General features: G+C 37.2%; 3 protein-coding genes across 4 annotated transcripts in view; all 3 read left to right on the top strand.

Annotated features, from left to right (window-relative positions):
- Positions 1-787: 787 nt before the first annotated feature.
- Positions 788-3,512, top strand: LOC144452442 (uncharacterized). The gene is made up of 4 exons (XM_078143534.1): positions 788-1,320; positions 1,772-1,958; positions 2,336-2,403; positions 2,650-3,512. Exons 1-4 carry the CDS (start codon positions 858-860, stop codon positions 3,510-3,512), a joined length of 1,581 nt encoding a protein of 526 aa, XP_077999660.1. The 5' UTR covers positions 788-857.
- Positions 3,513-3,894: 382 nt separating this feature from the next.
- LOC144452249 (uncharacterized) lies at positions 3,895-6,203 on the top strand. Its single transcript, XM_078143303.1, has 3 exons — positions 3,895-4,009; positions 4,636-4,828; positions 5,157-6,203. Exons 1-3 carry the CDS (start codon positions 3,899-3,901, stop codon positions 5,948-5,950), a joined length of 1,098 nt encoding a protein of 365 aa, XP_077999429.1. The 5' UTR covers positions 3,895-3,898; the 3' UTR covers positions 5,951-6,203.
- A 2,660-nt stretch (positions 6,204-8,863) lies between these two features.
- The window catches only part of LOC144452104 (adhesion G protein-coupled receptor L2-like), a 111,807-nt gene continuing 106,773 nt past the window's right edge, over positions 8,864-13,897 (top strand). The window contains exons 1-3 of one of the 2 annotated variants that reach the window (XM_078143116.1): positions 8,866-8,958; positions 11,763-11,869; positions 13,800-13,897. The exon at positions 13,800-13,897 is cut by the window's right edge and continues 13 nt beyond it. The gene's annotated coding sequence lies outside the window, so the exon portion shown is untranslated. Of the gene's footprint in view, positions 8,959-11,762; positions 11,870-13,799 lie in introns of both variants that reach the window. The other variant, XM_078143117.1, reaches the window with a different exon arrangement.

Raw genomic sequence — 13,897 nt, 5'->3', positions numbered from 1 at the left:
TTTTCAGTAAATCGCTCTAAATATACTGTGGTTGCCTGATCGCAAAATGATACTACATTTACAACCAAACTTTCGCTAAAAGATTTAAAACTATTACTACACCAAATACAGATAATATTGACAACTAATTAACAAATACAATGTCTTTTTTTTAATAAGTAACTGACCAATATTTAGTGATTATATCTTTGTTTTCTTGAAGGAAAAAGTGACCCAGTTGAAGCTAGTGCAGGTTTAACGCTGATAGGTGAGTCACTTTGTACCTCCATGCTTCGACTTATAAGGAATTTGACAAGATAACACGTGTGTACGTGTAGGAAGATGAGTTGGTAGACAGCCAAACAGACAGGTAGGCCACGATATTACATTTTTTTGTATACAGAAAAGAAAGGGTTGGTAGATTGATGAATGGATGGATAGATATATAAATATTATATGCATGCACGCACGCGTGCACACACACACACACACACACACTCACACACGCAGGGGCGCGCGCGTGAGTACTGACAGGCTGATAGGCAGGAGGACATACATACATACATACATACATACATACATACATACATACATACATACATACATACACACTGTGTACATAAGCATAAATACACGCAATTTGTTATTTCTGGCATTTAGTTTGTCGGCAAAAATATACGTTAAACATGTCATGGTTGTTGGGTACTAATATGCTTCATGTTTATATAATAACAATCGAATTCGATGTTTTAAGGTTAAGTACGCCGAATTCCGTCGCGCATACGTTTGTGCGCAATAAAACCCCCTAGACTGACGAAAATATACGTGTGCGTCGGCCATTTTTTAGTTCTGCAGACGATCAATCGACGGTACCTAAGATGTTAAAATCCGGTAGTGGCAAATTTTTGAAACGGAGTGAATTGTCACGTCGTCTAAAGGTAAAAGAAGCAACAGCGAAAAGGTGGCGTGTACAATCAGTAAGTGGGGACTATCCAAACCGTCCGTTTGACCCGGACTCGATTGCAAGTTCAACTAATGTTACGAATGCTGATAAAGACAAGCTGACAACAACGACTACCAAGGATGTCCCTTGGAATGAAGGTGTAAGAGTCGTCAATCTTGGAGTACTTGCTCAAGAGTTAGATTCGTGTAAAGTATGTCGTAACCATCTTCGTCTCATCAAGTGTACTGGCGAAACTAAGTACGGGGGAGGCAGTGTTTTACATGTTGAATGTCACAACTGCGGTGCCAATAATAACGTGTACACAAACAAAACCCATCGAAATGTCGGACAGAAGCGTGGAATGGCAGCCTTCGATATCAACACTAAAATAGCAACAGGTATGTGACATCGTTGATTTTGTTGAAAATAAGATGTAACTACAATCGTTGTAATGGTGAATATGTATGCCATGGAGATCTGACCTCTATTTTCGGGTAAATACTAGTTACAGATTAGGAAATGAATCACATTCTTTCCACCTACATGATGTACTGTCTAATGCTATTATTTTGGTTACTATTTCACATACATTTCACATACTTTAGTTGTCTCTCTGACTAATTGGGACTATGTTGATATATTTCTTGTATATATGCTTGGAATATCTGTAATTGTATAATAATATACCCTTTGTGATTTAAATATAGACTTCCAATCACAAAATCATACCGTTTCAGTTTGATACATAAAGCTTGATCAAATTTAAAATAAAGTTCATTTTAGTGAAGTAACTACTTGTTCTCAAGTGTATATATAGATTGTAAGTATTCTCCTTTTTATCACCCCAAGGTATGATCAATGCAGGTATTGGTGAAACACATGTCAATACCATGTTTTCTTCCATGTCACTACCAACAATGCACAACCGAACACTGAAACGTAAAGAGAAATTAGCTGGGGAAGCTATTACCCATGTAGCAAAAAGATCCTGCCAGCAAGCTCTTAGAGATGAAGTGATGTCCTCAAAGAAACCAAGGTATGTTATTGAAATGTCACAAAAACAAACACATACACACATGAACCAACCAAACTGATCAAGCTGTTAGACATACAATGTAGCAGTAAAAAAATACTTCATAGTTCATATCATAAATGAGCAATATTAAGTAATAATAGAAAGTTCACTTTTTAAAAAAATTAATGTAATCATCTTTTCAATTGTCACAGTGAGCCTTATTGTCAAAGTACAATGTATAATACAATTGTATAAATACACGTATGATATCAGTAGGTTTAAACTGTTCTCAGATTTTTAATACAGTGGAGTCGATTATGGCTAGATAAAGTAAAACATTTTGCCCACTTATTTGCTTGGTTGTAATATGTCACCATATTTACTTCTCTCTTTCTTAGGATTGATGTATCATACGATGGGGGATGGCAAAAGAGAGGCAGTGGACGAGATTATAAAAGTTTATCCGGTGAGTATTTCATATGTGGGTGTACATTTAGATTAGAAATGTACAAAATAATATGTCAGTCAATTGTATCTTTCAATTGGACAAATACTTTGCTATTGTTAGGATGAGTTTATTCTCATAAAGGATACAAAATCTGGCTGCATGGGACATTAAATTATCTTCATCATAAAACCAACTTTATTTGCAACACTGCTACCAATACTTACCTTCCGAAATCATTGTACATGTGTTTATGTATCTCTAAAGGTCATGGAACACTCTTAGGCAGGGAAACAGGCAAAGTGTTAGCGTATAGCACAAGGTGTAAGCAATGTAGAGTCTGTGAGTCAGCAAGGGATGGAGCGAAAGTCAGACAGCATAATTGTCATAGAAACTGGTCAGGAAGTGCGAAGGCAATGGAAGCTAGTATAGCTGTTGAAACTGTTAAAGAAGTAGAAGAAGTAGTGAAAATAGACAGTGTAACAATGGATGACGACTCCACTACAATAGCTAAATTGCATGCTGAAGTCAGGCCAGATATAGTGAAAAATAAAGACAATAATCATACCAAGAAGGGATTTGCTAACAAACTCTATAAACTGAAAGAACAAAAAGGATATTGTCAGTTGTCAACAAAAGTCATTAACTACCTTCAGAAATGTTTTAAATATGCTGTGACTCAAAATCATGGCAACCCAGAGGGGTTGAAAAAGAATCTCCAGGCAATAATGCCTCATTCCTTTGGAGACCACATGAAGTGTGATAGGAAATGGTGTAGATATCTAACAGATCCAAATAGCTACAAACATAAAAGTCTTCCATATGGTAAGGATTTGAGTGGTAGTGACCTCAGAGAAGACCTAGAGAAAGTCATGAATACCTACTTAGCCACTGCAAAGGAACTAGCGAGGATAGGGTCATCCCAAGGGAATGAAAGTATGAATATGGTCATTGCGTCAAAGGCACCAAAGGCAAAGCACTACAGTGGTTCTACCAGCTTCAACTACCGGGTTGGTGCTGCTGTGGCACAGAAGAACTTAGGGCATACATATGTTAGTCAGGTTTGTAATGTCAGTCAGGGTTGTAGCAGCATCATTATACAGGATATCAAAAAAGGCTTTTACCTTTGAGGTATCAAGTCTAGATAAAGTTGATTATTATTGTTATTATGATCAACATGACCAAAGTTCATATTCATGTTATGGTATAGCTCTTTACATCTAATCTATTCTCAGTTAAACAATCTTTTTCCATGTTCCTATAAATACTTGTACAGTAGGGGGGGGGGGGGGTTATGACATCGCAACATATATTGCATACACTGTATTGATAAATCCATTTTCTACAGAATCGATGGTATAATCTGATGTATATTTATAGAAATTTGCCTCTCATTAGCGATGAATTACTTAAATCTCTACCAATGTCCTGCCTCTTTTTTATTTCAATAATGGTTTTGAAGTTACAAATTGTTTATTAACAACAATGTGCTCTTTTTCAGGTCCACAAAGAGAATATGCTGTCACCCAGTAGAAGTTGTGAAATTTATGGTAGTATGCTTGATAGGAAGACGAAGAAAGTCACAGAAAAGAAAAGGACAAAAGAAGGAAAGCTGCAAAGAATAAAGGTATGTATCAATTAAAACAATCACCCAAAAAACAGGTCATGTGCAGAACCTGTGACATTTCTTTGGTACAGGTCTGTGTTTGCAAACCTGGCATGGTCAGGGTTGTGCTGTAACAGAGTTTTGGTCACATACATGCCTGTCAACAGAAGTGTGGCTACATTACTTAAGGTACACTGCTGGCACACTGATGTTTATACAGGCATGTCACAGGGTCTGTATTTCTACATGTATCAGTACCTGTGTGCACATTGACTGTATACATTGCTGAGGGTACACTGCTGATACAGTGATGTGTATACAGGCATGTCACAGAGTCTGTCTTTCTACATGTTTCAGTACCAGTGTGTACATGACTGTATACATTATTGTAGGTATACAGGTGTGTCAAAGGTCTGATTCTATCCTGATGGCATGTTTGTATATGCTCTTGAAACATTTCTTCACACTGTTTTTGAGATATTCCCAGAAATTATATACCTGTACCAACAGACCGCTTTCATGCATGTGTATACAGTCCCAAAATCTAATTTAAAGATTTTTGTAAAAACATCTCTGCCTGCACATCAGCATGTACATGCATCCCTTTTTCATCCAGCTTAATGTTATATAACTCTATTTTGTTGAAGCACAAGGAGAAAAGGGCAAAAAGGATTGCTGCCACAGAGGTCAGAGAAGGTGTTACATACCAGCAAGATATTGGGCTTTCAGAATCATACCAAAATGAAGAAATTCCTGAACCAATAAAACCACCTACACAAGTACCAATTGATTTAGGACAGTATACCCCAGTTATCTTTGATATTGAAACCACTTCTGCATGTAAGTATAACTGCATGAGTAAAAAGTATTCATACTACAGTTATATGATAACACATGATAGCAAGGGTAATATCATGATTTATGGCATGCCCAAGAGATAGTGGTCATGACAGTAATATTGATGATGCCTGAATGTAAGGAGAGTGTATCATCAATATCACTGTTATGACTGCTAGTCCAAAGATGGGCAATGAATTGTGATGTTACACATTTCATATATCCCTATCATGTACCCAGAATTACTTCCAATGTAGTTCAGTGGAGAGCACGCGTATCAAACCTGTGCTGCAATTATTACTGAACTAATGTGGTGTTCATTGTATTGCAGATTCAACTGCTGAAATAACACAACTTTCAGCAAGGTATGATCAGCACCAGTTTGAGGAGTACATCCTACCCAGGCAACCCATATCTCAGATTGCATCAGAGAAGACACACCTCACGATTGTAGGAGGAAAACTGTGCTACAAGGGCCAACCAGTACAGTGTGTACCAAAAGAGACTTGTCTGACAAAGTTCTTAGCATTTTTGAAGAATGTTCATAATCCCATCTTAGTTGGTCATAATTGTCGTTCATTTGATTGTCGTTATTTAATTAAATCTTTACAGGATACCTCTTTACTTGACCAATTTCTCACAACTGTGGCAGGTTTTGTGGATAGCTTACCTTTATTTAAATCTATTTTACCAGGTAGAAATTCTTACTCACAAGAGAGTCTTGCTAACGATTATGTAGGCCAGATATATGATGCACATAATGCCACAGCTGATGTTATCATGCTACAGAGGTTGATTGAAACATGTAATGTATCACTGTCAACTTTGTTAGAAAACAGTTTTACATCACACTGGATAGTTCAACACCAGCACTACAAACATCAACAGTTGTGTAACTACACTACCCTAGTTAGTCTTGTTGATAACAAAGTGCTTAGCAAATCTATGGCTCAGAAAGTAGCAGGCTCTGGTTTGTGTTATCAACATCTTCATTTAGCATATCAGAGAGATGGTTTCAATAGTTTAAGGGATTTATTTTCTGAAGATAGTGGTGGTACAGTAAGAGTTACTAAGTCTGACCGCATCATAAACAATGTTTGTAACTTTTTTAATAGTCTAACATGAGATATGTAGAAAGAATATTGTTCATTTTCATTTTTTTCAGGTAATAGTGAACAAGTTTGCATGATCGTTTGTCATATAAAAGGGCATAGATACTTGACTAACCATGTCAACTAAATTTTGAAATGTTTTAAAAATCAATTATAATAGAAGAACAGTATGTTGAAAGAGATTGCAAATTCTTGACACTCTGTAATGTACTTTTTTGTAACCTGCTAGAAACCATACATACGTAATGTGTATAGACATATTGGTAGAGAGATATATATTAGTATTATATTTGTAATAAAAAGTCAGATTGTTCTCTCGGAATGTTCTGTGTTTGTAAGTGAGTGATGTGTGTAGAAGTGTGAGGATATGGGAGCTGAAAACAGTTGCAATCATGCATATTGTGTAACATTATGATGAACAGTTTCACATATTGAAAATAACATTGGAATGCCCTATGCACAATATTCAGTATAAGCCTCAGACTGTATATCTGAGAGTAAGCTAGGGGGCTTTGGAAATATTGCAAAAATATGGCATCGACGTGTCTTTAACCTTGTCTACTGAGATTCCACAGTAGACCAAACATTGAAACTAGGTGACAATTGGGAGGGGACAAAGTGACCTTTGACCGGTGATATAAAAGGACCCCCTAGGCTCTCCAATTTTAGCAAAGATATTCATTTGAACTGACCATAGCCTTATCAATTATCAATGTGCCAGATATAAATGTTCATTTAATTTGAAAATAAGCACGGTGACATTGCAATTTTATTTTGGCAAAGTGATCTTCATTTATCAAAGTTTCATTCAACAAAATTTCAAAGAAATGACAAGACTAACAGAAAATTGGTGGTAAAAACAAAGTCTGTCAATTGTAAAAATTGTAAATGACAGTTATTGGTCAATTATAGTATCAAATTGGCTTGGCAACCATTTAAACCTTTATTATTTCTGAAATTTATTAGCTGTTCTTTGATATATCTTGAAATCATTGCATATGGGGTAGTATTTTCCATCATTTTGCTCTATTTTTCTGAAGGTTGTCAATTTCAACATATTTAAGGCCCCAAGTTTGGTCATGTTGCCATGGAAACGTGACACGGCGACCCCTATATTTTATATCGTTTTTTGAAGATTCATGTATCAAAGATCGTATATGCCAAATTTCATGAAATTGACAAGACTTTAAAAAAAGTCTCATTTTGTAGTACATCTCCTTAATCGGTATTTCTCTTTCTCCCGCGAGACCTACGGATCAATTTCTGAAGGCCATGTTCCACCATAAAATTTGAACAGTTTTACGAGAGTTATGATTATTAAGAAATTTGTAAATTATCAATATTGCATTATTTGAATTGAGACTTACTTCGTAAACGTGTAAACTGTTTGATGAATTGGACGATGACGATTGACTTTGATGAAAACGGTTAGCGGCCAAGCAAGGCCCTTTCTGAAAATATGTGAGTTTCCAGTAATGTACATAAGTATGTTGTAATTAAGGTTTCATTCATTGTGACCGTTCTTCTAATCAAAATAGATGCAGTGGAAATTGTTGATTAAAAATCGACTAATTATACCTTTTGGTGAAAATACATTCTCATTAATGTCATTTCGCTCAACTTTTCGACTCAAGGAATTCATATATTGAATGGACTGGGACACAAAAGTGATGTACTTTTAAATGTTGATGTAGGCTTTTAAACACCTATGTACACATACAAAGGGCAAATGACATTCTTCAGGGTCATGTTAGTGTCTGAAATTACGCGTTGTCATAGCAACTGAGAACATGTTTCGATGGCGGTTATATTGAAGTAGATTTTAATTTGATGTATAAAACACAGTAAAAAATACCTTGGACTTTCGCAATAATGATATTACATTTCGACGTAAGGTCCCAGCGCGGGATAGATATAACACTTGCTGAATAGAATTCAGGAGTTATTACGTTGAGCGGAGAAGTCTTATTGTAAATGTCTCTAGCTGTCATTGTAAGTGAAATAAGCTACTACTGTGGTACATCAAACGTGCTCTAAGACGTGTTTGTGAATGGTTCTTTCAGATTTATAGATTGGTTATCCTACAGCGGTCTAATATCCTAAATATATATTTGGGCGTCTCTAAGGTAAGACATTTTTAGTGTATACTATGTATTGTGTACATATACTTCACTGTTATAGGCTGCTGTCCGTGGTCTTGATAATACCCAAATAACATCAATACAATGCAGCCTGCTTCTCCCGAACTTCAATATAAGAAATCCGCGCAGCAAAGACATACTGAACCTCACGTTGTAACAAATTTAGAAGTAGCCAATAACTGTGCCTGTCAGCGATTCTACACCTGAATAAGGAAACCATGCTGACGTACATTAACACAAATGTACGTTCCAATTTGGACTAGATACACTACTTGAGCAAATATTTTCCTCGTGGATATTGTCATCATAGACATACGACCAGTGTAGACGTAGTGATTGCGATACAGTCATTGATGAGGCAGAGAATATAATAGAAGCGCGTTTCGTTATATAGGAGACGAGACTTCTGTGTTTCGATTACTTAGCAGGTCCATGCATCGAATGTATAAATGGCAGATACGTACACACTTGCTGTGTTTCGATTAATTAGCAGCTCCATGTATCGGATGTCCTAAATGACAGATCATAAAACAAAAAATACACATTTATTCGTTTACTATATAGAATACTGCACCGTGGCGACACACGGGGACGGGTATTTAGTTTTCAGTGGAAAAAAAGTTACATGGTTTAAAAAGACGTACAGTGACAACGGTTCTTTCTTGACCTCAAATACTGGCACTTTCGTGAATGCTAACTATTGTGACATGCCATTATCTACCGGAGGTCAAACCCTTAACAAAGTGTCATTGAAGAAAGGTCTTTGCTATGCATGAAAGGTTTTGCATTTTCCCGTCGTGTCACAGTGATGTCGTCGCGATCCGTTTCTACATGCATAAACTTGATATGAACATAATATATGAGATGAGCCGAAACGGTGGTAAGTAACTAAAAAATATGTAAATTCGTATGATGTAAACTGGAAGTTGTTGTAAATGTTGAAAACATACTGACATTGGTTAAACTTATACTTTGACTAAACTGTGAAAGTGGTCTGTTGGTGTGCCGCTATAAACACTGGTTCACACATTTCATAGTTGGTTTAGGCAACGGTCCAAGACAAGTCTCAGTATAACGATACCCTGTACGGTATTTAAGTGTTGAGTCTAACAAAGCAAAGAATAATTTAGCACCCAACCTACACCGTATTTAGCCATAATAACCCTGGTCCATAAAACAAGACAATTGCAATGAATATACCTGAACAATAGCATAAGAGTGGGGTTTTGTTATCCACACACAATATAAGAGTCTTCTATTTGTGCGATATCTTGAACTAATAAAGAACAAGTTGCGACCGAATTGTCGATAGGGTGGGACCGTGATCACCGTATAAGCCGAGGCACCGGTTCTAACACCGTGTAATGTAGATAAACATTATGAAGAGCTCGAGTGCTTATAGCAAAACTCACACGAAGAAGGAAAACACGGTTAAGTATTAAACAAACTTTCAAACTGGACAAGAGTCAATGTTCTACGACAGAGCATACTCCGTGTATATTCTGTACCTCAGACCACTATAGTGGTTTGAGCCTATCCGTATATATCTGAGGAGCCTGTTTTCGTTTACAGATCTTTACACCTTGGTGGTTAAAATTACGTTCGTGATCACATGAGTATGAACAAATAGCCATATTCCTGTCACACGTACGACGTAGGACGATTAGTCGTCTATGTAACACACACGCGTCTTGTTTCCTCCTGCCTTGGAACACCTGTAGAATATCTCCTGAATGAAACCTTTCCGAAATCGTCACCTGAATTGTAATAAGTGCGTGTGACTCTACAGTCTGGGGCGACATTGGACAGATTGTCCATTTAATGGCTGACACGGTGACACATCTTTAGTGGTCTGAGCATCAAACTAGTGACTCGATATATATTACATTTACCAACCTACAATAACAATGTACATGTACGTGTATAATAAATCGTCTTACCCAAGACAGAAAGTATACCGAAGCGCCGACAGTAGGATGCCTACATGTAGGGCTACTTGATACGAGAACGTCCTATATAGTAAATCCATTTATATACATTATAATGTGAATACTTCAAAACAGGAGTCTTCATCACATAGATAGTCGTCTCTATATTGATATTATTTTTATTATTATGATTGTTCAAACTAATGTTAACTAATGTCGTCATTATGAACAAGTCAATATGGCTAGGACGCCCACGTTATATTAACAGCCTCCAAGACTCAAATAGCATTTGTAAGTATCGTGAATAACGGTATTTGGTTCACATTCCACAATGTGAAGTATGACTTTGTGAGAGACACCGCTGAGGGCAATATTTGCTGACCGGTAAAACTCTCTTGTTGAGAGTGGAGTTACAACAGTAGACCATGTTTAGAAACTGTTTTTAGATACAACATCTTCCTCCTAATAGTAGACACCATGAGGTATATTGAATTCTGTATAGTTGATTTGTGTGTGTAGCTGTACATATAACACAATAAGAAAACGCTGGAGAATGAATTTGTATTTTACCGTATTGAGGCAGGTTAAACTAACAAGAGAGCAAGGAATTAAAACCATGCTTTCGCTCCAATTTAAAGCGGTCAGTACACTACCTACGTGTGTAAAATCGACCACTGACTGACATGGGATGAACCGGTTTTAGCGAATATGTGTTTGCATGCTTGATGAAAGTAAATGTCTCAGTTACTGTACAACAGCTTATGTAAGTTTAAATTATAATTCTTTGGATCGGGGATATTTTATTTTACCACCATAATGTAACATAAATTAACGAGACTCGGGTTATAACTTATAGCGAAGATATTGCACCGACCTAGTGCGTATACAGTGGAGCACGAGGTTGGTGCATGCAATATCTACTCTTTATACCCTTTATCTGTCATAATGTTGACACATTATTTGACATGTACGGGATTAGCAGTCCTCTACCGGAGCTAATATTAAAGTTTGTGTAGCGGCTTATAACCAACTACTCTATAACCCGCCTCTAGTTTATTAACCAGCTTACACCACGTGCGCGCACATCAAGTATAGTTTGAAAATTGTTATCAAAGACAAATTTTGTCGACCAAATAAAGTTAGGAGCACTCAAGAGCTGAATCATAATGCTACTGAAAGTGTTGATAAAGATATGACTGTGAACAAATACACCTGTACGTGGTCACCCTTTGACCAATCAGGTTTGAGGATGCGTTCACAAATTGGCAAGCCATTGTGAGCAACAGAGCAATGATTGGTCAATTCTTTTTAACCACTCGGCACTTGTGGAACACGTGTTTACATCGATTTTGCCATTCGGGGTTCGCTCAAGATGGTAATCTAATATGGCTTCTTTACGATTTCGGGAATAAGACTGGTGAGTAACATTAAAGCTTCGTGACCTCGAAAATGTTATACCTTCAACTTGAAAATTAATTGTATTCGTCTATTCGACTAAAATCGACTCTGGGTGCCTCTAAAGCCGACACGAATTAACTAACCACTGAGTTATCACTATTGTTCCTCTGTTTCCAAGTCAGGTTATTAGCCAGTATGTTTACTAATTGGATATTCTACATCATTTCATTAACAATGAGTTGGTTTGTACTTAGACCCTCGGGTCTATGGTTTGTACTGCATCATGTGCTACGTCTGATCTTTGTCATTTCTCAGATAGAACGTTCCTTCAATCAATTTATCCATTTTTCCAATTCAGCTAACACAGCCATTGGGTTCTAACACTTGAGGGCACCCTCAGCGTCAACCGAGGATTGGCCTCCAGTTGACATACTTTAGCTGTGTAGTTAGTGCAGTGATCTCAAGGTACGTTGGTTTAACCTAAACTCATACACATATGTTTGAGGTATTAATACTATTTAGAATGATGTGACAGGATTGCATAATAGCATTGGAGACCGAGCCAATGGCTATCTCAAGCTCGATTTTTATGAATTTTAGTTTATCTGCTATCGTGTTACGTTACATTTAATATCAAGTATTACAATGTGATGCAGTTGATTTCTATCATATTAACTGGTGGCAGTTATTATTACGGAGAGAGAGAGAGAGAGAGAGAGAGAGAGAGAGAGAGAGAGAGAGAGAGAGAGAGAGAGAGAGAGAGAGAGAGAGAGAGAGAGAGAGAGAGAGAGAGAGAGAGAGAGAGAGAGAGAGAGAGAGAAAGAGAGAGAGAGAGAGAGAGAGAGAAAGAGAGAGAGAGAGAGAGAGAGAGAGAGAGAGAGAAACAGAGGGGGGGGGGCTTAAGTAGAGGGAAAATCAGACTGAGATAGAACCAGACATTCAGAGAGAGAACCATGCGGAGACATACGTAGATATACAGACAGACAGACAGACAGACAGACAGACAGACAGACAGAAAGACAGACAGACACACACAATCAGCCAGGTACAGAGACAGAGAGACACACACACAACCAGCCAGAGACAGAGAGAGAGAACGATAGAGCGAGATAGAGCCGGAGACACTGAAACAGACAGACAGAGAGACATACAGAGAGATAGATACAGTGGTAGAGAAACAAACTAAGAAACTGAGAGAGAGCCAGACATAGATAGAGACAAAGAGAAACTTGAAGAGGGACAGAGGGGAGAGAGCGATAGTACAGAGCCATGGACAAAGTCAAACACACGTTGGACACACATTAAACACACACACACACACACACTCTCTCTCTCTCTCTCTCTCTCTCTCTCTCTCTCTCTCTCTCTCTCTCTCTCTCTCTCTCTCTCCATCACCGCCTTCAACTGTAGTAGGTATAGATTAAATTCGATATTGTATAGAGAACAAAGCAAACAATGTAAAGTTCTCAATCATTTTTTAAAATATTTTCAGTCCTATATTGATACCCATTAACTGTTTATGTAAAATGATATGTTTTTACAATCGACGTCAACATTCTTTTGTCAGCTTTAAATACTCAAAAAGTGTGTCAATGGAATATTGCATAGTTTAGCCGCAAGCTAAAGGAAATGACGTAATAACACACACACACGTCACATAGTGAAAGTGTGTATTGATCGCCTAAGAGAATGTAGTATTTTTGTGCCAGGATAAATGATAGATAATGCTTGAGTTGAGTATTAAAATGTCACTGCAACAACGATTGTTTACATTTCATCTTGTGATTTGAAGTAGTTATTTACGATTGTAAGAAATACAATATACACTCAAATACACAAACAACGACATTATACACGTAAGCAGGATTGATGAAGGCACTTGTGAATCCTGGGAATTAGGACAAAAAAGAACTAAAATCGGTAGAATTAGGATGGAAAACCTGAGAATATCAAATTTTACTGCCGCCACATGACCAAAAGCCTTTACGTCGTCACTCTAGTAAGAATACAAATGATACAAAAAATACAATTTGGATAACGTTTATGTTTTAAAGTGTTTGGTGAAAATTTATGACTTTCGGAAAAAGAGACCCCAAACGTAAGCAATAAATTAAATCGTAATCTTTGTATCCATAACCAATAAAGTACTTCCCAGTTTTTTCATACTCTGGCATTTGGCGGTTTGCAACAGGAATCGATGGCTCGCTCTTTGTAGAATCTACCGACCTGTCAATCAATTCAATTGATCGGCCCAGATCACATGACTACCAACCAATGAATTCGGTAGAAATTCTCGGCGCGTGTCATAGTTCTCACGAAAGAGAATGCCCAGATAAAATATATTTACGTTATACTGATGGACATTAATGTTTCTAATGTCTACTTCTCATAATAGTGTTTGGAGATATTCAGCAAAATTAATTGCTGCTGATATATACTGCCAGTCGTATATCTTAGGACAGCATCTGCCTTTTCGCTGTTGACACGTACAGT

The sequence above is a fragment of the Glandiceps talaboti genome, chromosome 22, assembly GCF_964340395.1.
Source record: "Glandiceps talaboti chromosome 22, keGlaTala1.1, whole genome shotgun sequence".
In the NCBI taxonomy this organism is placed as follows: Eukaryota; Metazoa; Hemichordata; class Enteropneusta; family Spengelidae; genus Glandiceps; species Glandiceps talaboti.
The sequence above is the reverse complement of the archived record's forward strand: the minus strand, read 5'-3'. Positions and strand labels throughout refer to the sequence as shown.

Excerpts from the sequence above, each read along its gene's own strand:
- LOC144452249 (XM_078143303.1), top strand. The coding sequence starts at position 3,899 with ATGCTGTCACCCAGTAGAAGTTGTGAAATTTATGGTAGTATGCTTGAT. Across the intron at positions 4,010-4,635 it reads GAAAGCTGCAAAGAATAAAG|CACAAGGAGAAAAGGGCAAA; the intron begins GTATGTATCAAT and ends ATTTTGTTGAAG. Across the intron at positions 4,829-5,156 it reads TATTGAAACCACTTCTGCAT|ATTCAACTGCTGAAATAACA; the intron begins GTAAGTATAACT and ends ATTGTATTGCAG.
- LOC144452442 (XM_078143534.1), top strand. The coding sequence starts at position 858 with ATGTTAAAATCCGGTAGTGGCAAATTTTTGAAACGGAGTGAATTGTCA. Across the intron at positions 1,959-2,335 it reads ATGTCCTCAAAGAAACCAAG|GATTGATGTATCATACGATG; the intron begins GTATGTTATTGA and ends TCTCTTTCTTAG. Across the intron at positions 2,404-2,649 it reads AGATTATAAAAGTTTATCCG|GTCATGGAACACTCTTAGGC; the intron begins GTGAGTATTTCA and ends GTATCTCTAAAG.